The sequence below is a fragment of the Uloborus diversus genome, chromosome 5 (genome assembly GCF_026930045.1).
Source record: "Uloborus diversus isolate 005 chromosome 5, Udiv.v.3.1, whole genome shotgun sequence".
NCBI classification, from domain to species: domain Eukaryota; kingdom Metazoa; phylum Arthropoda; class Arachnida; order Araneae; family Uloboridae; genus Uloborus; species Uloborus diversus.
Genome location: NC_072735.1, coordinates 111871981 through 111898571, shown reverse-complemented (window position 1 = coordinate 111898571; position 26591 = coordinate 111871981). Strand labels below are relative to the sequence as shown.

The 26591-nt window shown below is 33.8% G+C and overlaps 1 protein-coding gene across 1 annotated transcript in view; it reads left to right on the top strand.

The window, feature by feature from the left end:
• Window positions 1-20176, top strand: part of LOC129223084 (arrestin domain-containing protein 3-like) — a 139394-nt gene extending 119218 nt beyond the window's left edge. The window contains exons 4-7 of the mRNA XM_054857650.1: window positions 415-594; window positions 11239-11436; window positions 13454-13568; window positions 19932-20176. Of these exons, the coding sequence (XP_054713625.1) occupies window positions 415-594; window positions 11239-11436; window positions 13454-13568; window positions 19932-20176 (738 nt within the window). The remainder of the gene's footprint in view (window positions 1-414; window positions 595-11238; window positions 11437-13453; window positions 13569-19931) is intronic.
• Window positions 20177-26591: the final 6415 nt, after the last annotated feature.

The following is a 26591-nucleotide window of genomic DNA, read 5'->3' as shown; positions in this document are numbered from 1 at the left end:
CTGTTCCGTCTTGCTATCGTTATTGTCAAAGCACAAGGCACACTAAAACAATTTTTTAACTGCGAATGCATTGCAAAAAATTTGCTTGTATGGAATATGCTATAAATGAAATTGTATGCAAAAGCAAAAGTCACGTAAAAATTACAGATTTCTTCCCCTAGTAGTCGAAGGAGAAAATGTCAATTTTTTAACAATATTCCTTAATTTTTTACCCAGACCCCGATAGTACGTTTTCCCGCTTGGTGCGTTTGTTTATAACTTGTCTAATGGAATATGTAAGATGGGGTTCCCCGATTTTACGTTTTCCCGCTTTGTGCGTTTGTTTATAGCTAGTCCGATGGAATACGTAAAATCGGGGTTCCAATGTAAACTTTAGCTCTTACTAAACTTCCTCTTTCTCTCTTTTAATTGCAGAAACCACTGATGGGTGCCGACCAGCGAGCCAGCTGTTGCTTGTGCTGTCGCCGGGGCATCGTCAGTGTCCGGAGCTCTCTGGAGCGATCTGCCTACTGCTGCGGAGAGAGCATACGACTCAAGGCCGACCTAGACAACCAAAGTGATGAGGTGCTCAGGCTCAAGCTCAAGCTCGTGCAGGTGACAATTTGAGCTTAACAGTGACTTCTAACGAATTCACGACCCTCGCTTAACACGAGAAAGACCGAAAAATGCCGAATACTTACCGGGGAACCTCACGCATTGTGTATTAGTGAGAAAATGAATGAATAAATAAATAAGTAGCAATCAAAAGAGATCATACTCAAAATTTTCTTTTTTTGACGCATGAATTATTTGCCCTCGTGTCCCGCTTATCGCGATAAGGTCTGAAATTCTGGCGAAATTTTGAGAAAAGTCGCCAAATTTAAAGACTTTGCAACGAATTGAAGGTACCACACGACTTAAGTCTGCATGTGGCAAGACATCCATCTGCAAAGCATGTGAACGATGTTTAACATTGTTCACCTAAATTCGCTAAATTTGGTAACTTTTGTCAAAATTTCGGCAGACTTTGAAACCTCATATTTCGATAACGGGGAGACAAGAGACATGTTTTGCTATGCTATTTCCATTGCTAATTACTTAAATTTTTTTCGTTTTTGTCCGAGAAGGCGCCCCTTCCTTATTTTTGAGTAGGTTCTTTTAAAATGTCTTTCCTGAATATTTTCATATTATGCCCCACTTATTTTCTTATATGGCTAAACGAAAACTGAGTGCATTATAATGGGAACTGAACCCACAACCTATGGCATACAAAACAACTGCTTCCAACACCAAAAATTGCTACCTAATTTTTAATTTTTACTTAAACTACATCAAAGAAAGACTAATTATAGGGGAAGGTTGCCGTCAATGAACCACTTACAGTTTTCGATTTTTTAGAAAGGAAATCTGACTCAAATTTTATGTTAATTATAGGAACACTTTTTCAGTGTATTTCTCTTTTAATAAAAATATTCATTTTCATAATAAATATACACAATAAAGAATGAAAAATAAAAATAAATAAGTAAGCATGTGGTCCATTCATGGCTACCGGTTCTTATGGATGGACCATCGAGTTTCCATCGATGGACCACATTCTCAAATTAAAAAAATCGATGTGTGACTTACAATTATTTATCACAGGTGATCAATAAGCACTAAAAATAACAGTAAGTTAAAGAAAAATAGATTTATTTTAAAATGTTTTATTTTCGGATAAGAGGAACAGAAAAAAACCAGTACTCACACAACACACAGTTGTTGTCATCACACCACGTTCACCACTTGATATGTTCCCAACCTTTGCAACACTGTTGTTAGCTAATATCTTTTAAATCTCTTTTGAACTGTTGAGAATTTGTTAAATCGACTTTGAAAATTTTCTTTTGACGCAAGATTGTACTTGCTATCTAAAATGTCAGAGAACATTTTGATCATTTTATTACTGAAACCAGACGCTTAAGTCTCAAACTACCAGAGAATACAGTACTAACAGACCTTTTTGTCTTAATTAAATCTGTGAGACATGTTATTTTTCTCAGCCTCTTAAAAAGCCAATTCCTCCAATTTTTCGGAAGTAATTCCAAAAAAGTCTTCTCTAGTTTCAAAATATGATTCACTAATCATATTCCTATTTCGGAGGACTTATCTCCAAAATTTCTAATTAGTGACTAAAGTAACAACAAACCGGTTTTTATCTTAAATCCGACTGTTTAAAGTTGCTCTCAGGACTCGTTATTGACGGCAGAATTTGTTACGGTCTTTGCCACCATTTCTGTATGCTACTGTAGCACGTTACATGCTCTCACTTGTCCACTGGCCATATTTTACTAATTTTTGCATTTTTCTGGAACAACAAAAGTATTTGAAAATGTATTATTATGTTTTAAATTTTTTATCAACTTTAAAAAATTTTGACTTGAAATTATAATAAAGTATAGGAGTTTTCATGAATTACTCAGATTATTTTTTCACTATTATATTTATTTTAAAACAACTGAGCAATTTTCAAAGGTAATTGAGCTGAAATTACAACAACATTTGAGATTTTTCAGAAATAAACCACTTTGTCAAGTGATCCATTCATGGAAACACCTAACGGTCCAATGATAGCAATTGCGTCATTTTGAATATTCTTATAGGTGTTCCTGCTATGACGAATCATGATGAAACATAGAGTACGGGGAATTATACTTGAAAAGGCACTCTTTTAAGTCAATTTTCATGTTTAATTGATCAGTGATATTCAAAGCATACCATAACTAAATGAAAACCTCAATAATTAGTAAGAAAATGGTAGAAATCTTTTCTGAACCATTAACAATATGATGAAATAATTTTAGCTATTTGACGACTCTGCAGTAGACTGTTTTCGGACAAAGGAAGGTACTAAAATTGATTAATCGTCAGCTCAAATTCTGGTACGGGAAATATCTTCGCTGTCTAGTCGTGGGAACCGGATCATTGACGGCAACCTTCCCCAATGTTTCTAAATATGAATATTCAAAAAGAAAGTTCCGAGCGTTTTCAGATACAGTGAAACCTGTGTAAGTTGACCACTTGCGGTTCAGCACTTTGGCGGTCAACTTAGACAGGTGGTCAACTTATAAAGGGCGGTAATTTTTTTTTTTTTTTTTGTCATTTCTTGCGTCATGTATTCATTTTTTGAGGAGTTCACCCTTACTCTTTCTGTTAAACTCACTTTCAGTGTTTAACATCATTGAAAGTGAAACAATAATTAAAAATACCTATTAGTATTTTTAATAATAAACAAAAAATAATTTCGTTATTTTTTCCTTGTTTTTAACTATATTAGACACTGTAGGTTTAGAAATTCCATATATGCCAGCTAATTTCCTCTGGATTTCTCCATTTTCAATTAATTTTAATATTTGATACTTTTTATTAATCTCAAGTTCAACTAACTTTCTTTTCGAAGCCTTTTTATGTATAGCACAAAGAGTAACAAGCTCGACTCTCCCAGTTCATAAAGGCAAAATTAAAATGTCCTCTCTCTTAATCCCTTGCACCAGAAACATGTAACTTTACTCATTAGCAGCTCAGATCTGTGTACCCGCAGTGCGAGGGGCCCGCGTCCTTAAAGTGGCTACTGACCCTAGAAATTGAAGATAAAATAGAAAAAAACTAGCACTAAGACTTAAGCACTTTACAAATAGACACTGCTGGCCACTAGGGGAGGGGGCCCAACACATTTTGTTGCAGGGAGGCCCAAAATAGCTAGATCCGGGCCAGCTCTTTTTGCACAATTCCTGTGTTGCCATAACATATTGCAACTGAAAGAAAAGATTTTGAACTTTTCTACTGACACCTATTTTCATTGAACAGAGAACAAAAAGCTATCTCAAATAGAACAACAAATGAAAAACAAGTTTAGAGAATAAAGAGCAGCATAAGCTTTATGCTGCTGTTTAGTTAGTAAAATGCTAGTCCGTCATCAAAGCATTAAAAACATTCTTGGAAAGCTATCAAATAATAATAATAACAATAATTAATAAATAATAAAATAAAATAATTTGCTAAAGAAAGGTTTAAAAAATAAACAAAGTGGTCAACTTACAAAGGGTTTTTTACAATACTTCAAACCAAATTCGGCGTGCATTAGTGGTCAAGATAGACAGGTGGTCAAGATAGAGAGGTGGTCAAGTTACAGAGGTTTTCCTTCATTATATGAGATAGGACAAATTCCGTTCCTGACAAAAGTGGTCAACATAGACAGGTGGTCAACTTACAAGGGTGGTCAACTTTACAGGTTTTACTGTACCTTTAATCCTAAGCGCTAGAAGCTTCGAAGTTCCATAATTATTGAACCAGGAAAAAAGACAGGTTTCAGACTTAACTTAGTACTGTTTTATTGCGATGACCAATAGCAAATGAGCTAGTCCTTTATGGGTAGTAAAACTTAACTCACTTCAGAGCCGAAGCGGCAGTAAAATTTTTCAGGAAATTCCAAGTCCAATGAGTAATGTTTTTACCATAAAAATTTTTAAGCACGGTAAGGAAAAGGATGAACAGTAGAGATTTTAAAAGGTACTACGTCATGATTATTACAACAATTTATTTCTCCATTTTGAAATTTTAAAATTTTTGAAAATTATATTTAAAAAAGAATAAACTAACTTTACACAACTGTTTTTAATTGAATCCTATCAGTCTACGTATTTTAAAAATAACTGTAAGACGCAAGATAAGAAATTAAAACTAAAAAACATTGAAAAGAAAAAAAAATTCTTTTCTTTTCAAATTTTCAAAAATAAGCTTAAAAACAGTAATAAGATTCAAAATTACCACTGTGGTAATTCTCTTCTGAAAATTCACTTAATTACAAACAGTTTATTGTTCTTTTTTGTCATTTATAGGCAAAATGCCAAGCATTAATTAATGTAATTTTAATTTTTCGTTTAGTTTTTGTAGAGAAATAACACTTTTCTAAAGCAGAAAAAAATCAAAAGTTACGAATTATAAACAATACATTTTTGAGCATTGAAACAATTTACTAAGAATACCCTAAATATCTGAATAATAATTTTTTTTTTTTCTTTTTCGCATAAGCACCAACTGGAATTTCATTATGTTCTCAAGAAACAAGCCATTAATGGAATGTGTTTAATGGAAGAGTATTGATAGCACGAAAAGAGAGAGAAAGAGTGCTTCGTAAAAGATGCAAACTAATGTTGGCTTGCCTCCAAGCAATTTGCACGCCAAGTGATGAATGGTCGCCATTTAGTTCTCTCACTCAAAATACAGTAAATGGGGCGAAACGAACTGCAACGACGCATTCTTGTTTCTCTGTGATAGGAATTTCGGAGATTAGAGAATGATATTTCTCTTTTATTAAAAAGGCGGGAGCTGTAAAGGCTCTTTGTGCCTTTCATCATTCACCACTTATAGAATAGAATTGTAATTTAACTTTGATAGTTTTTTATTGCTCAAAAGCACAACAAATGTAAGTGATAAGGTGTTGTAACAAAATTTAAAAAGTTCGGTGTTGGATTGTTTTAGTGTGACAGGTTTTCTCAGCTTCATGAATTTTAGAAAACAAGTCATGCGTACATAGCTAAACTATTTGTTAGTTACTTGATATTCAGTAAATTGAAATTTATTTATTGATTTTTTTTATTTATGATATCATTATTATTTTTATTTTTTGTTTTTATTTGTTTACTTATTTATTTTTATTCAGTTATTCTAAGTTATTACCAGGTTTCTTACCAGGTTCATCCATAAATACCTCTTATGCCGCGAACCAGCTGTAACATGCATTACATGTTATGTAAATCAGTCGGTGTTACATATTTTAAGTAACTGTTCAAATTTTAATCATATATGTTTTAAATATTTTAATGATTTTAATCCATTTTTGAAGGAGTTGCTGGGGGATCCACCTCACTGCAATTTGTACTCCTACCTCCAGGAGATTGGTTTTTTCGTGTTAATTTAGTGTTTATCTGGTCATTATATGATTTTGTCCTTTTCTTATTTCCAAAGTTCATTGTCAAGATATTGTTTCATCCATTTTTTCGTAATTTATTATAATTAGTTTAAATGTTTTTAATGTTTACATGTTTTTAATGACTGTTTATTTTAAACTAGTACTTGAAATTTTAGCCTTTTACTTCAAAATACGTTTACTTTTACCAATTTCTGACTTAATTCTTAATTGAAAAATAAATAGTATTAAAACAAAATCGTTTGATCTAGTATAGCCCTCAAGGACTTTTGCGCCATTAAAATCAAATAAACCAACCAACCAACCAACTTACTTATTTAGTTATTCTTACTTATTTATTTTTGTGTATTTATTTATTTGTGATAGGTTTTATAGGATGATTCAGATAAGTTGGTGTATAACATTGACAATGTATACCCCTTTTGGGGGTAATAGGGGAGGGCAGTTGGTGCTGAGTTGAGTTGGGCTACTCCTGTGGTTGCTTTGAAAAGTATTATAATCCAAATCCGCTAAAACGTCCCTTTTTATCTGAACTTCCTTAAAAAAAGTAAACATTGTCAGAGTTTTAAGGTTGATACAACTCATCTGAGTCGCACTGTAAAAATCTAGCAAAAAAAAAAGTTTTTTATGTAAATTTTTTTTATAACAGTTAAAAGTATTAGGGGGGGGGGGAACCTACAGAAGATGCTTTTTCTGAGAAGGAGAAGTGGTGGTAAAACATTCCTACGAAAACAAAATGCTCTATAGAACTCCTTTAAAGAAATTTTTGAATACGTTTATAACTGAAAGAATCTGCAGAAAGTCCTCCCGAATTATTTTGAATCAATTTGAAAGTAGCCGTGTACTTCAAAATAAAAAATACGTAAGATGTAGAAAATCGGAAATTTTATAATATGTAAATCAGTCAATAGTCAAAAACTTTGTACATAAAAAGTTCCCTTTAGCTATGATAGACTAATCAAACTGAAATGAATCACAATAAAAACGGTATTGTGGTTCATTTCCGTTTAATTATTACTTGTAACAAATAAACTAAACAAAAAGTTTTTAAAAATATTACAACTTTTAATCGCCCGAATTTACTGCATACACGTGTTTCGGGGTAACAAGGAACTCCTTTTGAATGCAAAAACGGGTGAAGAAGTGATCTCATGGATGAAAAGACGTCCGTCAAAAGCAACGAAGCAGAACAGCTAACAACTTAAAAAGAAAAATTATCGGATTAACCGAACAACCAATAAGAAACTTATTCACCAATGAAGAACCAATAAAACTACATGCAATGTTCAGAAGTTTTCTCATTTGCACAAAACCTACCCAAGAAGCGAATATTAGATTGGCGGAGGATAAAGCCGATAAAGCTAAAACAAAAGATGTCAATAACTGTGAACCGCTGAGAAAAGAAGAAAAAGAAGTTAAGGAAAAAAATGTTTATTTCTATTTTTTATTTCAACCTACAAAAAGTTATCGCTTAAATGAGCGATGATTGATTCATTTTTGGGAATAAATAAGCTTAAAAATGCTCAAAGTTTTTTGAAGATTCCATGGTTTAGAAAAAAAAAACCTGGCAGAAACGCATATAAAAATTGAATTATTATGTTTTCTAGTTTTGTCTGTTACTTATACGTTAATAAGCTGCATGTAAGACAAGATAAAGATTTGTTAACAAAATACACACATACATAACAAACAGTAAACAAAATAAAATTAAGTTACACATGCAACGTAAATTGCAAAAGACAATCACAAACGTCAAGAAATTCTGAATTATAGTTCAACATGAGTTAGTTGTAAGAAGTCAACACTAAAGAGCGCCAAAGTTCGGTGTTACGCAAAAATGAGTTAACCAAGTTTTTTTTTAATGAGTTATTCGCATAGATCGGTAAATAAATTGACATACAATGGGGTGAAAAACTGATTTTAGCAAAATTCCGTATTCAATGTCATCCCCCTTCTAAGAAACTAAACATACAATGGGGAGCTAAAACCAGTTATCCCTCACCCTGGTATACTTGTAAAGAAGTAATACTTGGCTGTTAAGGAAAACCATTCATTCCATTTCTGCAGATTTTCTGCACTCCACATTATGCAGATGTTTTGACATATTGCCTGATGTTATCTTTTGGTTAGGAGTTTTTTCAATCAGTAACAAGTTTTTCAATATTTGAATTTTCTTTGTAATTTATTATTAATGTTTGAAATTCTACTTCTATGCCTATCATCATTATGAGATGTAACAGTGGCAAGGCTGTGGAGTCGGTGTCGGACTGATTTTGGGGTAAAGGATTTGGGGTAAAGGAAATTGGTTCGATTACTTGTATAAAAGTCGAATAATAAGAAAATAACTGTCATTGGCAACCAGATGGCTTCATTGCTTATCGAACTTTCTGTAATAGCCGTCCCCTAGTTTGCTTGTTTTTTAACTTTAACTAATAGCAAAGAAACTGTCAGCAAACGGTTTTGTTGCCTAACATTTTCTAAGTAATCACTTTCAAATGAAAATATTTTTTTTGCTTCGATTTCAGTTTTAAAATAATAAAAGTAATGTATCCCTTGAGCAAGTCGGGACCTGTAGCTCGGGAAAAAAATTCTGAGGGTGATCGGTAAATTCAAATAAATGTTGGCGCGAAAGCAAGAATCCAAAAGATCCGATATAAAACATATCTGTTTTTTTAATCTAAAAACTATATCAATGAGCTTGGTTCTCATTAAAAAGTATGAAATAAAATAAGAATATAATTTCTTGGTTACAACACATTTAACAATTTCAGTTAGTTTTAAAATCTTCATATTAAGGTTGATTCTAGAGCAGCCGATAAAATTAAAACAAAAAATTGAGCGAAGAAGAAATATAGGTATAGTAAAAGCTATTCGTACAAAGCTGTATACCACCGCACTTTGTAAAATTTGCTACAGACGGACGTGTGCCCGGCCTCTCCCCGCAATATAGTGCTCTATTTTCGTTGAAATTTTATACATGATATATAATTCAAGTTTTATTTTGGAATTTTTTCAGAATTAAAGTATTTTATATTTTTATAAATTCAGAAATTAACTTTTTTGGGGTGTCACCAACCAGATGGGTGTCACCCTGGGCTGACCGGCTCATCTCAAGAAAGGTTTTTTGACTTAGTAAAAAAGCTTTTTTTCTCTGAAGTTACAGCTTTCAAAAATTGAAAGCACACGATTTGATCAACATCTATTTGTTAAACATTAAAGGGGAACATATTAAATTTTTTTTCAATTTTTTTAAAAAAATGAGATTTTTAAGTAATCTCACTTCTAAGATCGTAACTATTGGAAAATTTAGTTTTAATTGGGTTTCTAACGTTGTATGCATCTTAGATTTACAATAAAATACAATTTGAAATTTTCATAAAAAGGAATTAATGTTTTAATTTCTATTTAGAGGTTTTTCTTCTTCCCATGATGAAGGAGAATTGGAAAGTAAAATAAAATAAAAAAATAAAAAAATCTGGTGTCGGAGTCGGACATTTCAAAATCCAGGAGTCGGAGTCTGCCATTTTCCTTCCGATTCCGCAGCCCTGAACAGTGGTACTATTTCTTACTATTGCTGCCATATTTTGATACTATCTGCATCGCCCGGTTTTGTACGGTCTACCTTGAAAATAAAAGTTACGTCAAGTGACGCGTGTTCAACAATCAGGCTTGAAGAAAAAAAAAATCTGTAAAAATTCCGGACAGATTGTGGGAAAATAACCAAGAAGTAAAATTTTTAAACTCCTTCTATTACAGGAAAAGCCCCGAAATAAAACCCAGAGTTTTATTTGTTCATATTAGAGAAAAAAATGGCAACAGATCTTTCTTCTCAATGTTTTCTTCACGCTACAAATTTTAATAAAAGCATTTTTCAGCAATGAAAGTGATCAACAATGAATTTCTAATTGAAGGTTTACCTATATTTTAGCGTGAAATTAGTAAATAACAGTTATGTTTCATGTTGTAATTACCTTTGAACATTGGAGCAAATTTTATCTGATGCGGAAAAATCAGGGGTTTCTATGGATATTTTACCCTAAATTTTGCAAGCATTTTTCTTCCTCATATTATAGAAAAATACCATTTTTGAGTCTTAAAATTTAAATTCGAACGGTTCGGTACTTTTTTGGTGTTCGAAAACGTCCCTATGTCCTTTTTTGGGTTCCCAAACACCTCTCTGCCAAATTTGGTCGAGATCCGACGCAAACTGGATTCGTATAGGAAACATATATTTATATATATATATATATATATATATATATATATATATATATATATATATATATATATATATATATATATATATATATGCATACACATATATTCTGTGGGGTTTTTTTATAGATTTGTTGTCACGTAAGAGTATGATGACATTTAATTTTCACAACATTCCAATAAAACATGTAATAGTGGCTAACATGCTTCTGTAATTATTAAATGAAGATGTTCAAAAACGTATCAACCCTCATGTTATGCCCCATATCACGTGAGATATTAACATTCACATTGAAAACCACTGTAAAATGTTGGATTTATTCCACACTTGGAGATAGTAAACCTAAAATGTCTAACCATGTGATGATTTTATAGAAGGGGTTGAACTTTGAACTCAATTTACTCAAACGTACAGCTTGGTGGATTGACCCGTTTTTGCACTCACTGGCCAATGAATTAGAACCCTTTGAGATTTGCATTTGAATACGTGCACTGTGCAAGAGTTTGGAGGAAGTATCATCATATGGAGCCTGTTCTGCTGGCATGGAAGTGGTGCCACAAACACCCATGCGATACCTAAATATGCTGGCAGATCAAGTGCTCCCTGCAATTTTGTATTTTTGTCCTGATGGCGACGGATACTTCATGGACGATGATACAACTATACATCGTGTCAGAAGTGTTGAAAATTGGTTCGCTGAGCATCAGGCAGACTTCCAACACCTTCCCTGACCACCACGTAGCCCAGACCTTAAACCCATAGAAAATGTGTCTGATATGGTAGAACGACGCATTCAACAGCACTCTCCTCTTCCGTCTGATTTGCAAAATTCAAAAAGCTGCATAGCCAATGCATGGTCTTCTCTGGATATAAATGCACTCCAGAAGCTTGTAGACTCGATGCCCAAAAGAATCAGAGCGGTTATCCGTGCAAAAGATGTTCCAATAAAATATTGATCTTTGGTTTTTAATTCATTGACCAATGAATATAGGTTGAAGTTCAATTACGCACAAAAAAACATTTATGCAAAGATATATTCAATAGCTTAAGTATTATTCTTTCTTTCTGAAAACAGTATGTCGAATTTTTCATTGATCGAGGAGTACTGGGACTGACCAAAGAGGCTTCGCACACTGTCCTAGAGTACAGAGGAGATCCGATCAGTCCAGGGACGCGTTCCAAGTTCGACAGTTCGTCAAGCCTGGTAGTTCCCGTCATGCCTCCTACTCTTATAGGGGTCTGCAGACTACTTCAGATCTACTACGTCCTAAAGGTGAGAGCTACATATTTCTGTATTATCTGTTCACAAAAGATTAAATGCTGGTAAATATTTGATTCGATGTTAAAACAATTTTTGTGTATTAAAATGCAGAGAAATGCAATAATGATTCATTGTGCGTTAAAGCTCTTCATTTATGTAAATAACGTGACTGGGAAGATAAGATGGGCAGAATGGAATACGAAATGCAGCCCCTTCCTTATCTCGGTGCTGGGTAGTTAATGTCAGAAAATATAATTACATTTTCAACAAAGATCTGCAAAAGTGCACGTTAATTGAGCAAAACCTCATCTTGTCACACTTCCTATCTTTTTTTAAACAGGTATGCGTTAGGTTTTGCTGTAGATTAATGTTTTGTATGTATTTTATATAAATAAAACGAATAGCTTACATTTTATAAGATTTTTCTTATTAAATGATTTTTGATTACAATAGGAAGATCTTTGGCTTTTCCCTCCAATTTTAAACTATTTTCCTGCAAAAAAATAATTAGGAAATAAAATATTGAACTAATATAGATAACAATAATAATAAAATGAAGAAATAAGTAAAATAATAAACTAATGAAAGTATTCAAGAGCAGGTATAATTTCTTATAGGAATGTCTCTAAAAACAGCAAACTTCTCCTGTTTGAAGTTGGTGAAAAATTAAGTCACGAACCAAAATACATTAAGACAATAACATTTTCCCTTGCTAAATAGGGCTACGAAATGGGGGACATTTGTATCTGCTAAGAAGCATCTGCAAAAACATAAGCTTTACATCACAGTTTGTCATGTGCACTTTCTGGGCCATTCAAAAAAAAATCAACTGAACACATGTTGTCCTTGGGTCACATGTTGAATATATTTGCTCTATTTTTAGACTTCTGAGCTGTGTTTTTTTTTTTTTTTTGGTTCCATATCTTAATCAACCTTGCGTAGGAAGGAAATGAATGTTTCCTTTTAAACCTTAGCTCTTGATGTAGTAAACGAAAACACGAGAGATTAAACGAAAACGGGGTTTACATAGCTTTAAAAATAGTCATAGTGTTAAATTTGTCCCACAGAGTTACTCTTAGGTAGGCTTCGCTGCAATGAGCAAAATTTTATCATCCAATTCATCCATTAAAAAAAAATAGCTTTTAAGAATTAAAACATTTCCTGGCATAAAAGGAGGAAACAGCCATTATTTGTAGCGCACTATTCACAATGTCTATGTTTCAAGCCACGTGTCTAAAAGTGAGGGAGACATAACGAAAAATGTTTACAAATTTGCTAAGCCTATAAAATCTTCAAACAATTGGACTCGCAAATGCATTGAAAGACTACCGTTGGGCAAAATCGCTATTTCACAACACAATTCTACATTTCAATTTTCCTAAAACTTCCGATATAAATAGCACTTTTCTTCAAATTTTTGTTCAGAATGATATCGAGTTTGAGAATCGGAAAGTTTTATGGTCTCTTAAAAGTGTAATAATATTTCAGTGTGCAGCTTTAAAGATTCCTTACGACACTTACAAGAAGAAGCAATTCTTGCGTATTTTTCGTATTATAGGAATAGTAGAGTTAAAGAATCTTGTTTTCATGCATGAATTTAAATGACTGTAGCGAAAACTCCCGGACTCCTGCAAAAACCCATCAATTCAGTTTTGTACAAGTTTTCTATAACTTACTTCATTCTGCAGCTTCTAGCAAAATTTTCAGAACTCAAGAAAAGAAAAAATTACCAATCGTGCTATAGGATTTAACAATTCATGGTATTTATGGCTTTATTACAAAGACACTCAATGAGAAACAATTAGTGTAACCGACGCTTGCATGAACGGTTATTCTTAAACTCGGATGGCTTTGCCCTCTCTATAGCGTAAAATTAGAAGCAATAAATCGCAATTTGCAGATATGTTTGTATAGTTTTATTGGACGAAGCTTTTTATTCCTCAAATTTTTCTTTAAAATAAACATTATTATCTTAATTACAAGGACGGAAAACTATAGTTTACTCATGCATGTTTTGTTTTTGTAAAAGGTATGGGTTGAAATGGAAAAATCAGGCGATGATTTGCACATGAACTTCCCTATTACGATAGCAACATGTCCATTCAGAATTCCCAACTCCAACCAACAGCCAAAGATTGAATACGGTAAGTACATCTTATGTTGTTCTGCTGATAATTCTAACCCGTTCTTCGTATTTTGTTTCTAAGGTAGTTTTTTGAAAGTCGTGATGTTATTCCCGGGAGCAGAAACAGAGACGCAGCGACGTTCGTCGCAGATTCTTGAGGAAGTCTACAGACTATTTTCTGAATTCGAAAGACTTTTTTTAATTGCTTACTGGGCGAATATGTCGTTTTTTAAGTTGAAAAATACAGTCTCGAACGAAACGGGAAGAAAAAGTAAAACAATAAAATAAATGAACACTAAAAAAATACCAAAACGTTACTACTGTCTGACCACGGATTGTATGGAAAGACAAACATCCGTTTTACAGCCGGAAACGGACGAATCTATTATTTTTTAGTGAATTTATTTTTGCAGAAGCAGAGTCTCATTCAAATAAGCGGAATAACGGCATCAAATTTTTACTTTTCCCCCTCATTTAGATAGATTCGTCTTATCTGGACATTTGAAAATTCCATACAATTCGTGGTTGGACAGTAATTATTTCCGTATAACGTTACAGGACTTCACGGGTTTTCACCTATTTCCCCGTAAAACCAAGTATCTTTGCAAACATGGTTTCCTAAATTGCTTCAAGTTTATATATTCTTAAATTTTTATCAACCAGTTTAAAGATTAACTGAGTGTATTAATTAAGTGTATCGTCTTTAGTTCGATTACGGCCCGTCTAGGTAAATTAGCTCCCAATTACAGCGTATAAGTCTCTGGAAAGCTGCAGCTTTGCAAGACAAGAATTATAGGCAAGTATGGTCTTACTTGCAATTCTGTCTTCATACTTTTGCTATGGTTGCATTGAGGCTTCTTGAGCTTTCTCGGTAGCTCTAGAAGGTTCTAATCAATTGTATTATACCTACCAATTTTCCTTGAATGCTCTAGACTGGCCTTAAACGGTGAGATCTCCATATTCTTCAGAAAGATTCAAGGATAATTTCTGGAAGGTTACTGATTTTTTAGCGGGAAATGTTCCTGGTTTTGCAAGATAGGTTACTGTCAGACATTGGGGACATCAGCTGCCCATTTTTTTTCCAGGAACGTTTCTGAATCGTTTCTACAGTGAAGAACTAAAGAAAAACTTAAAACCATCGGAGACAAGTCACTAAGTTCGAAGCCTTCTGGTATTCGTAAAGCTGGTTAGTTTCTATTGCAGAATATAGGATTCCATTTTTTTTTTTCAAAATATTTTGTAATGAATAAGCATATTTGAATCATTGCAGCATTGGAATCCCTTCTTTACTGCGCTAGTTTGCTTTCTAGTGAAAAAAGTCCATTATGCCACCACGTTGCTGGATTTGCAGTTGTATAGTTGCAAAATATTTCATTTTAAGGGAGCCATTTGCGGATTTTTGTATCATTTGTATCAAAATTGAAAAGTAACTATCAAATTCAATGGCTTTCTGAATTGTTAACATTGAAGTTATTAGAGGTATTTTTTGTCTTAAATAACTTCTAAATTTTGCTGTGTTGTATGAAGTGTATACCTAAGGAATCGAGATTTAAAAAGAAAATCTTGGATTTCAGCATTTATATACTTATGACTACTTGGAGAAATTTCTTGTCTCATGGACTATGTGATCTGGACGCGAAAGTTTTTCTCGAAAGTTAAATCTGAACATCCTTTTCCATTTGGAGAGAAATGTCTATTGTTATGTCTAATGGGTGGCTGTGAAGTCTAATTTCAATTCACCCCTTGATTCGTTATACGGCTAGCCCCAGCACCTTTATCTGGCATTAAAATCACCCGAAATAATTAAAGTGGCTGGAGGAATTGAAGTTAAGAAATCATCAAGTTCAATTAGGAACTCTTCAATGGGCTCTAATGAAGAGAAATGTGATGAAATTAAAATTATTGTAGAGTTATTTAGTGAAAGTTTTGCAGCTACAAAATCATATGAGACAAAAATTACGTATGGAGTACTTTGACTATTTGGGAAAACTATTGCTGCCTTGTCACTATGGAAAAAAATGCTTCCCCAAGGTAATTAGATACAGGAGATTTTTTATTTGTGCAACTATGGCTCTTGGATTAGGAAAACATTGACTTTTTCTTCGTTTCCGATTCCAGTTAGATTAGATGTAGGATAGATGTTAGATGTAGATGTAGGATAGATGTTAGATGTAGATGTAGGATAGATGTTATATTAGACATTCGCTTTGTAATTCTTTACCATTCATTACATTCCTTATTGTTGCAACTTATGCATATGCTTTTCAATTTTGCTGCGTGTAACCGGATGACACCCTTTCCTTTCCTTTCCTTTCCCTAAATTTTTGTTGTAAAAATTCAAAAATTCATTATGTAATTAATCAATGGCTAATAGAACGAAAAATCAAGGATTAGTATTCTAAGAGTTGTGTGACCTTCTGGTAGGAGCATAATTACATCATGTTCTGCAGCACTCTCTTACGCTTGCAGACAGATGTGCGTACAGTGTCCAGTGGCGGATTAGTTAAAGAAATCGGCCCTGGCATAAAGGGATGTCGCAGCCCCATAGTTTCTACAGATACCAATTTTTACAAAAATGATTGGGAAACGATATCACTTAAATATGAGGAAATTATTCAAAAAAATTTAATACTTTCTTTTAAATAAAATTTAACAGATGGTATTCTTTTCTGTGTTTTAATGGTGAACAATTGATACAAGATAAGCTAAACCTTTGTTTGTAAAAAAAAAAAAGAGGTGAATGTAATAATCTAAGTATTTTTACGTTTTTTGCCTGGTGCTGTATTGATTATATCCATAATGATATCCTCTAAAATTACTTCAGTTAGAATATGGAGGTTATTAGGGAGGCGAAGGGTGTGTGTGACCCCTTAATTTTGTCACACATGTATCAATACAGAGAGAGATAGGGAGTAGATTGATTTTCTTGCATATGGGAGTCATTAAATATTAGCATTAGAAACCTAATTGTTAGTTTAACATTGAGTCATATATAAGGGATCCTGGGGTCTCTCCCCCGGAAAAACTTTCAAATTGTAGTCCTAAAAACGCAATTTTAGATGATCTCTGGTGATGTTTGGAAGAGCGGAGGTTCGAGGGTCCTCTCCGGGAACTTTTCGGAAGTGAAACTCCGAACTTGTATTTATATATTATCTTCAATTATGTTGGGAAGATGGGGTCCGAGAAAATTTCAACATATTAGCTCTGAAAACGCAGTTTTAAAAGATTTTGGGTGATGCTAGGGAAAGGAGAGATCGGGCAACATCCACCAAGAATTTTTTTGAAATTGAAATCTTTAAAAGGTAATTGTACACTTTTTTTTAAAATAAAAACTAGGACATCGACAGTTACTCAAAAGTTAAGTTCCATAAACGAAACTTTTACCGACTTTCTACGATTTTAGGAGGGAGTTATGGCGAGGCTCTCCTTGGAATTTTTTCGAAACTGAAACATCAAAAACAAAATTTCTGACGTGCTTAACTGATGATGACGAAAGGAAAGCGGGGGGGGGGGGAGTTTCTTTGAAATTTTTTGATGCTGTAGAATGTAGATTCGAAAACGAAGTTATAAACGATCTTTCATAATGTTGCTAAGAAGAGAGGATCGAGGACTTTCACCCGGTAAACAATCAAAACTTCGGAAAAAGAAATTAGAGGGATAATATTTAATGCGGAAAGATGATGTAAGTGAACAATGGAAGATGTAAAGGTCTGGTGTACTTGTGAGTCCATGACACCATGACATGGACTTTTAAATCATACAGATCTGAAAGTGAGAAACGAAGTAGATCGATAGGGAAACTACTATGGCCAGTTGCAAAAATTGCTTGGTGTGTGGTGTTTAGATTTAAATTTGAGGTTTTAATTTAATTTTTGGGAATAGGTCAAAAAAACTTCTGTCATGATGTTATGGAAAATGTGGGAACTTAGAGGTTTTCCTCCCCTTTTTTTTTTTTTTTTTTGAATTCCAAAAAAGGTAATTTTAGGTGATCTTCGATGATTGTATGGGAAGGAGATGTTTAAGGGGCCTCCGAAATTGTTTTGACACTGATTTCTGGCACTCTTTAATGATGGGGTAAGAACGTTTCAAGGTCGATTGCGGCGGAAATACTCTCCTCGAAGTTTTTCGAAGCTGAAATCCCAAATACGCTGTTGTAGGCCATCTTTAATGATGTTAAACTAGGGAATGGAGTTCGAGAGTTTTCCCCAGGAATTCCTTTAAAAGCTAAGTTTCAAAAACGCACTTTAGGCAAGCTTTGGTGACTAAAAAGGAAGATATAAGCTTTTAGATTCTTCTCTTCCCCCCTTTTGGCTGCGTCCCAATCTTCTTTTATTTAAATTTATTGATATAAAATATGAAACACCCTCCAACAGTGTTCTTCTTCAAAACCATTTACATTTAGATTTTCCATAATAACATTTTCAATTTCCAGCCTAGTATTTTATTTGCTTGAAATGCAAGCCATTTGCGGCCCCAGGGTAAAACACTTTTCTTGAACTGATCTGGTGCTTTGGTGACCTTAAATAACCTTAATGGTCTTTGATCTTTTTTTTTTTTCATTCTATTTTATTTTAAATATCATTTCTTCTTCGCTTCTTGATAAAGTTTTGTTTCAATTTTCAATTCATACACGATTTTTACAGTCGAACACTTAGAACTACTGGTGTGACTGTTAATTTCATTAGTTTCAATCTCTTTCGCTATATTTCAATTTTTCTCCTAGTTAAAACCATATTTCGGGGGGGGGGGCTGTGTATTTTTTTATATACAAAACTCTGATTTTCAGGATGATATTTTTCATTTAAAAAAAATAGGGAAAGGTAAAATGGTAGAAAAGGTCGGTGTGCCGGCGGCCCCTGAGAATCATACTCTTTTATATAATCATTTTTAAACTGAAGGGTCTTCAACCGTGGGTTTGAACCCTTCGAGGGATATTGAGTGAAAGAAACTGAATATTTTTTTTTTCGCAAAAAAGAAAAAAAAAAGTTAGAAACGCACATTTAGGAGGCCTTTACTTAAATAATCTTTATAATACAGAACTTTGGATGCTCCAAATTGTGTTTTAAGATTGCATTTTATGTTAACGCTTTATTGAAAAACTCTTATTGCAATCGTCACTTTTATTGCAATTGTTATGAACTATAATTCATAACAATTGTGAATTGCCATTCATAAGTAAAGTAATTGTGAATTGCAATTCATAGATGAAATTGAAAAATGGACAAAAGTATTTTAACTTTTTTAAATACTGCCCTTGTTTTTCTGTTTCTTATTGCATTACTAAAATGAAATTGGCGGCCCCATTTCTGAAAAACTGGGCTGGTGTAGCACCCCTACGACCCCCTTGGCGACGGCCTTGCACTCTCCATCCGCGGCCTTGAGCCCATGCGTAAAGAGTTATTGAAACTAGAGAATTTACGTAGCGGTATTTACATTTTACTGGGCAACTGATCAGCCCGAAACATGGCCGGCCCACCGGGCAAATGCCCGGTTGCCCGCCGGGTGTATCCGCCACTGACAGTGTCCATCTAGAAAAAGTAAATACATGGGTTTTTTCCCCTGCCAAGGGTGGGCTACTTCGATTAAAGGTTCCAGTCATTATACCAGTATATCTGTGGCAATAAATCCTGTTTCGGGATTGTACGAAAAAGTGATTCCTGGTGGAACTGCATCTTCTAATCCTTCTGCTAAACGTGTGCGTTTGCAAATTAAAAATGGTGGGACAGTTTATCTAGTAGACCCGCAGTGCTGTAGTTGTAACCTCGTTCTCTACTCTTGATGGAGCCTACAGTCAGGGTCACCTTGAATTTTTAATTTTTGAGAGAGGATAAATTCTCAATTTACCGAATGAAATTCAGAGTTTTTCCTAATGATACAATATGAGCATGTACGCATACCTACATCTAATAAGAAATGACATAAGGCATCATCTTAAAAAATAGCAATACTTGTTATAACAATAATGAATAATTGCACTGTTGTAATATTGTCTACAAATTTTAAAATTCTCCAACAAAATTTGCCGAATAAAGAAAGTCTTCGAGAGGACATCGGTATCCCTTGACATTCCATCGTTGTATCCTTCAAAGCACTTATTTTCGAGATTTCGTCTGCACTGTTGACAAGCTTATCTCGTCCGTCTTGCATTGCTTTTATTCTCGTTAATAACCTCCACCAAGTCACGAGCAAGGTAGCATTATTTTTGTTTGTTGTTAACATTATCTTTCTTTTTTCCTGAATGGAGGATACCTCATGATTGTCGCTCAATAACTGCAACAGACAATATTTACTGCTGCCTCACACGGTGTAAATCACCTTAAGGTTGGAAAATTTGTTCAGTGCAAAACAGTGACACATCGCTAAAGCGCTCTTTTTCTTCCAGAGATGTGCTGTGACCACGTCGAAGGTGGCATGTACATTGGTCCCGAATTCCTACTTGGCCAAGTGTACGACGGTACACTAGGCTGTCCCGAAGAAGGGGAGACCGTTGTCCTCTACAGGCCAGTCTACGTCAGTGTGAAGAGCGGCAAGACGAGGACAGACCAAGGATGTTCCACCAGAACAGACCAGGACACCCCCCGGTCACCCAGACCTCCCTCGGAGGGGACGACGACGACACAAGCATGAAAGTGATGACAGAAATCGGTGTCTTCAAGCGTTGATGATGTTCGGATCTGTAATTGTATGAATTTCTTTGAAACCGTGTTGTGTTTGTTCATGATATAAAAAAAGAGTGTGGTGATCAAACTACAATATCACTTGGTGTTTCAGCACTTCTTGAGGAAGAAGTTTCTTGTGTTTTCCACTGGATGGCAATTGAGTTTTACACAGCAGAACTCGAATGTTCTGTGCCTGAGCATTCCTTGTGATGTGAATGCTCTGCACTCTCTGTACGTGTACTGTTAGCAAACGAACTCTACTAGCAACAGTGACGTCAGTTTAATTTTGCTTAAATCCAGTAGATTTTCTTATATCTTCATTTCACCAGAAATACAGTTGTCACGAAAAGACTAATTTTGACGACGTTTTCCATAAAATTAAAAGATTTTAAATATTGTTACAGAACTCAGAAGTAATGATTTATGTTTTTGGATTAAATATTTATGCATAAGTTCTGCCGATTGGAGCGGAAACTATATTTACGTATGCGCGAACGATTGTACAATTGCAACAGATTAAGGAGATGATGCTTTTCTTCCTAAATGACATGATCAGTTATGAAAAGAGGAAACAATAGCAAAACAAAATGGTTGTCATCAAATATGGATGCACAAAAATTACGATGGTGTAATGAACATTTTATAATAATTTTCATTTTGCGAATATTTTCCCGTTGATAGCCAAGTTTACATTTATTTACTATTTCGTTTTAAAAAGTATTATGCTTGGTAAATTTTTGAAAATTAACGTACTAGAAACACGAAAAATTCAGAGGGGTTTTTTTTTTCTTAAACTACTTTCATCTATTTGCTCAAATGAGCATTCTTCGATCTCTGATAAAATGAAGGGCTCCTGGCAAAAATGTCATATGCCACACGATGTTAATTTTTCAGTAGACCAATTTCCAACTTATAAAACATATTTGTAGAATTTTAAAAGGTATTATACATTCTATATTCTGATATATTTTTTTCCAAATGACATAATACATTGTTATGTTTATTTCAATTTTAGTTATGAGAAACAAAAATTTTGATCGAAAGGTCACTTCTTGTGGCAAGTCACATTTCTACCCAGAGCCCTTCAAATATAGTTCGTTTATCACAACGAAAAAAAAACTTGAGATGTGAATACATAACATATAGGTACCTTTCGCATTACTAAAGTTACCTAGAAATCTGCGTAGTAATGATTTGCATCGTTCATTACTAATTTACAATACTTTTCTCTATGATTTTTGAGGAAAGAAAAATGCAGATTTGGCTTCCAGTTACAACAAAAATATTGATAACAAAACCATGATCGCACACTTGTATGTGTTTTACGAAAACTTTGGCTAAATTGCAGTTGAAAAGCTTTGGTTTCTATTCGTAAATATCTCACACAAAGTTGAAAGAGGTTATTACTATTATCAAGTAATAGCTTTTATAATTACTGACCGACGCTTCTTAAACAAAATGTTCAGTCAACCTTCTAAGTTTTTTTTTTTAGCATCGTTTATGAGCATTATTTATGGAAAGTAGATTAATCGAAATAATTGTTGCGATTCGAGCTATCTCCGACTTAAAACAATAAATCATTTATGTTTTTTTTTTTTTTTTGGTTTATCCCCAGTTTTGCCGACATTTCAAGTTGCCTCTCCCTTTAATACATCCAAAGGTATAATTAAAACTGAAAAACGAGGGAGGGGGATGAAATGTCGGCGAAACTGGGGAGACGCCTTTTTTTTCCTTGTCTTTGGTGCTAATATCAATTTTGAAGTAATAATATTCAAAACGTTTTTGCTGGTCATTGTGATTATTCAACAATAGTCATACTCTTGAAGAGAAAAGATAAAGTGTTCAAAAATGTTGCATTTTATTAGTAGATATATGCGCTATTCTGCGACGCGACGGGTAAAAATCTCTTTAAGGATTTTCCTTAAAATAATCAACGATAGTAAGAGGAAAATGCACACTCATCGATATCGCAATCTTTTATTCATTGAACATCTGAAAGTCTTTTAATTATGAGTACCAACCAATGAATCAATCCATACTGTCTGGATTAATGACATTTTTTTAGTTAAAAAAATTAAGAGTAAAAGAAAATAATTTTGTTCTTTTGCCATTTTAGCAGAAGAAATCCTATTACATTTCATTGACCTTTAACATTCAGCCTGTAACTTTTTTTTTAATAGAATCTAAATGCATGCACCTAACTTATCCATCCTGTAAAAGACCTTAATTTATTTTGTTGCAAATGCAAAAGACGCTTTTTTAAGAACTTTTCGTATGACCAGTTTTATCGTTTCTTACCATGGACACCATATGATAGTGTAATAATGTAAAAAATCTAAATAAGTAGCAATCAGTAAAACATGTTCCTAGATGCATAAATTATTTTCCCTCGTGTCCCCGTTGTCGAAATATATGGTCTTAAAATCTGCTAGACTTTTGAGGAAAGTCGCCAAATTTAGCGAATTTCGGTGAGTAATGGAAAAAATCTTTCACACGCTTTGCAGATGGATGTCCTGTCGCATTCAGACGATGCAATTGCGGAGTACCTTCAATTTCTCGCCAAGTCCTTAAATTTGGAACGTTATGAAAATGTCGGCAGACTTTAAGACCTTATTGGTTGGTTTGATTGGTTTTTTGGTGTACGAGCCTTGGTAGGTTATACTGCGCCAATTTAAGACCTTATATCTTGATAACAGAGTCACGAGGACAAATGCTTTTTGTTTCAGAACAATGTCTCAATATGCTCTTGTGATTAATAATTGTTTTTTTTTTTTTTTTTTTGTTATTACACTATTCTTGGGTTTTTTGGTCAGAACCTATTAATCTGTGTTCTGCATAAGCTCCGCTCTCCCCTCCCATACTTTTCCTATTTGCAACTTCGAGAACATGTCCTTCACAGCAATCAGGGCTGCCAACTGCTCCGCAAAAATGGCGAAACTCTGCGGCTCCACAAAGAAGTTCGTTTGCGCCTCATTTCCCAGCCGAAAGTTTTGAAGCTTAAATTTTGCTATTTTATCACAAGAAACATGTAAATATGGGAAATTAAAGATGCATGTACTCAAAGATTGAAATAGTGTTTAAATCTGGTTTATTAATTTAAAAGTAATTATTTTTATACACTCGCTTAAAATGTTTTATTAAAGCTATAAAACAATTTTAGATAAATGGTTTTAGTTATTGAGCAATCACGATTGCTTATTGTTCTCATTTGACCATTTTTGGTGTCCGTGCCTTTTTCAACTTGGACCAGAAACCTTTGCAGCACCACCGCCCACCGTCCTCTGCTGGCGGCGCGGCGCGGCTGCTCCGGTTTTGAGCTATCCGATCTCCTGGTCGGAGGCGTCCATGTCCTACACACACGCACGTTCACACACATACACACACGCGACTTCACACACATACACTCACACACGCCTACGTGCATACACACAGATCTACGCACACACACAACTACGCACATGTAACCGCCCAGAAAGAGAAGCAGGCTTGGGGGGGACAGGAGCCGTTTCTAGAAACAATAACTCCAATGAGTAGGGTCCTGTCTCAGTTCGTGATTGCGAAAAACATAATTTGGATTCAAAATTTCAGAATTCAAATTAATTTTCTTTTTTTTTTATTAATTTTCATGCAAAATACCGAACTGCTCCGCAAAGTTTTAAATTGTTCCTTAGAATCACCACAGATGCTCCTCAAATTGCTTCTCCAAGGTTGGCAACCCTGCAGCAACTATTTTGGTTCTTGAAGTTCCAGATGCTGATATCATCATTTTCAGTAAATTTGCTCCTTATTATTACAGTGGTATTGAAATCAGAGTTGGAAAAATCTATAAAACATTGCTTTTATTTTTGATATGCAATGTGCTGCCCTTTTTTATGACATTTTTGTTTCCAAACTAAATTGTTTGTATCGTTTACGACTAAGAGAGATTGGGCATTTTCATACATTACACAGCACGATGTGTAAATTATTGGCTTTATTGTATCAATGTTTCATAAACACGAAGCACTTGACTTGTTCTTAAAGAGCTTATCTTTATATTCGCGTTTTAGTTTTTGGAAAATGTAGCATTTATTGTCGTATCTTTGGCTATAGGCATAAAATTAGAAGAGCTAGACCATTATAGTTCAATTATTGAACCGTAAATATAATGAAATTATTCGTGTAGTGAACTTTTTATATCAGTTTTCACCACAAATATAAATATCTTTCAATCTTAATGAGCATTTTATTTTCTGATTCATGTTAGAAATAATTTTCCAGACTTTATTTCTCTAGGAATTTTATTTTATTTTGATGCATTGTAGGAAAGCAGCAAACATTTAGCGAATGCTGTGAAATAATTGGGTTGTTTCCGAAATTTTAAAAGTTTTTTTTTTTTTTTTCTGAGAGAGCATGCTTAAAAACATAGGATTTCACTATTTTTTAAACAGTTTGACAAATGTTTAATATTTTTTAACACTTATTTCAATCTGTGCGCAGATTGAGATTCATTTTTTACGCTTCTGCATATGACATTACAGGTGATGAAATGCCATTCACTGATGCCATCAGCGCAGAGCGTAATATTTAATTTGCTTCTTTACTGACATGTCGTGGCAACGATGTGGTTAATAGCAAGTGTAGAGCGCAAAATATTTAATCCGCTTCTTAATTATCATAATCTGGAAACGCGGTAGACAGCAATCGTAAGCATTCAGCATGCCAAAGTACATCACTCGTGACGTCATGAAGACCACGCCTTATTTCCACCATCAGACATTTAAAGAAAAAATAATTTAAAAAAACTGTTGGGAAAATAAAAGTTTTCTCTGGCTCCATGTGATTTTTTTTTCTTTTGCTTATTTGATCAATTTCAGTGACTAAAAGCAGTACTTTTGACTGAAGGAAACAACCCCATTCTAATACGTTTGTGGTACATGCCAATTAACATTCATAATAAAACATTGAAACGTACATTTTACAGAATTCATTTTTTTTTTTAAAAAAAAAAAAGCTTTTTTCTTCGTCAGACATGGAGTAAAATTCCTGAAAATAGTTAGAACAAGAAAAAAAAATATTCGTTTAAGAAACACGAGGTTTATCTCGAGTTAAATCGTTAAATCAGACATTTTGCTAAAAGCACATAAAATATTTAGAACGGACCTTTTTTTTTTCTTTAAAAGCATAAATCAAGACATGATTTCAACAGTTTTTATTTCAAGTCCAAATTTTTATCCCTCTCCCAATTACAATTAAGGCAGTGAGAAACAAAGGGATTAAGTGCCAAAATAGAAGTTTTGGAAATAACTACCAGTACAAACTATAGAACAACATCTTCCCTTTTTTAAGGGGAAGATGTTGCTTAAGGGAAGATCATTTTTTTAATCGAGAAGTTACTAGTATCCCTGGTAGGTGCTGGAATACAGAATGATGTAGAAAACTTTTCAATCAACACCTACTTAGGAGCCAAACTTGAAACATGTTTTGCTCTAAACCTTAAAACGTCTATTTACATCCCTTTGCTTCTTCCAACATCAATTATCCTTACTAATTATAAGATCTTGATAGTAGCACTTTATTAAACGATTGATTCAAAGAAAATTCAAGACCTCTCTATTGAAATCTTTTTAATAAAATAAGATCTGATAAGTTTCGAGAATTTACGTAGACAATAGGTAATCTGCGATATTTGCTAAGAAAAGATTGATTTCAAGCAATGCCAAATTTTTCAAGCATGTATAAAAGTGCACAAAACAAGTAAGACAAAACACTAGATAATATTTTTTTGTGCTAATAAAGTACCCTAAAAAAGTCGTTTTAAAAAGAAAATAGATGTTCCAAAAAATTAAATAAATTTACCAAAATATACTCAATCCAAATAATAGCTGAAATATTGTGAGGCCTTTTTTATTTTTAATTTTTCGTTGGAAATAATTGAAAAAGGAACTTTTAATTTAATTGCACAAGCTAGATAAATTTACAATTTAGAGACCTGCAGTATTTTTGGACGAAATCACGTGCTTCCTGTGCCTTTCGGGTTATCAGGCGTTGGTTATGACTACGTTTAGTTGGTGTGAATCAGTGACGTACGCAAGGTTTAATACCCCTCTCAACCTTTGAGTTTCGAGTTTACCTAAAAACATTCTTATGTTCCGAAGTTTTTTTATCAATTTAAAGATATTTTTCCTTTAGTTTCTATTGTATAAAAATAAAAAGTACTCCACTAGCAAAAATTTTCGACTTCTGGTTCGTCTTTGGGAGAGAGGTGGAAGGACGGGGGGGGACAAAACTAAACAGCAACTTAAAAACTTGAAATTGAAATCGTTTTATGTAATCCAATAAAGCAGAGGCTTCCATTTCGAAGCATTGGCCCTAAATTGTCCCGCGAAAAATGTTAGCATTGG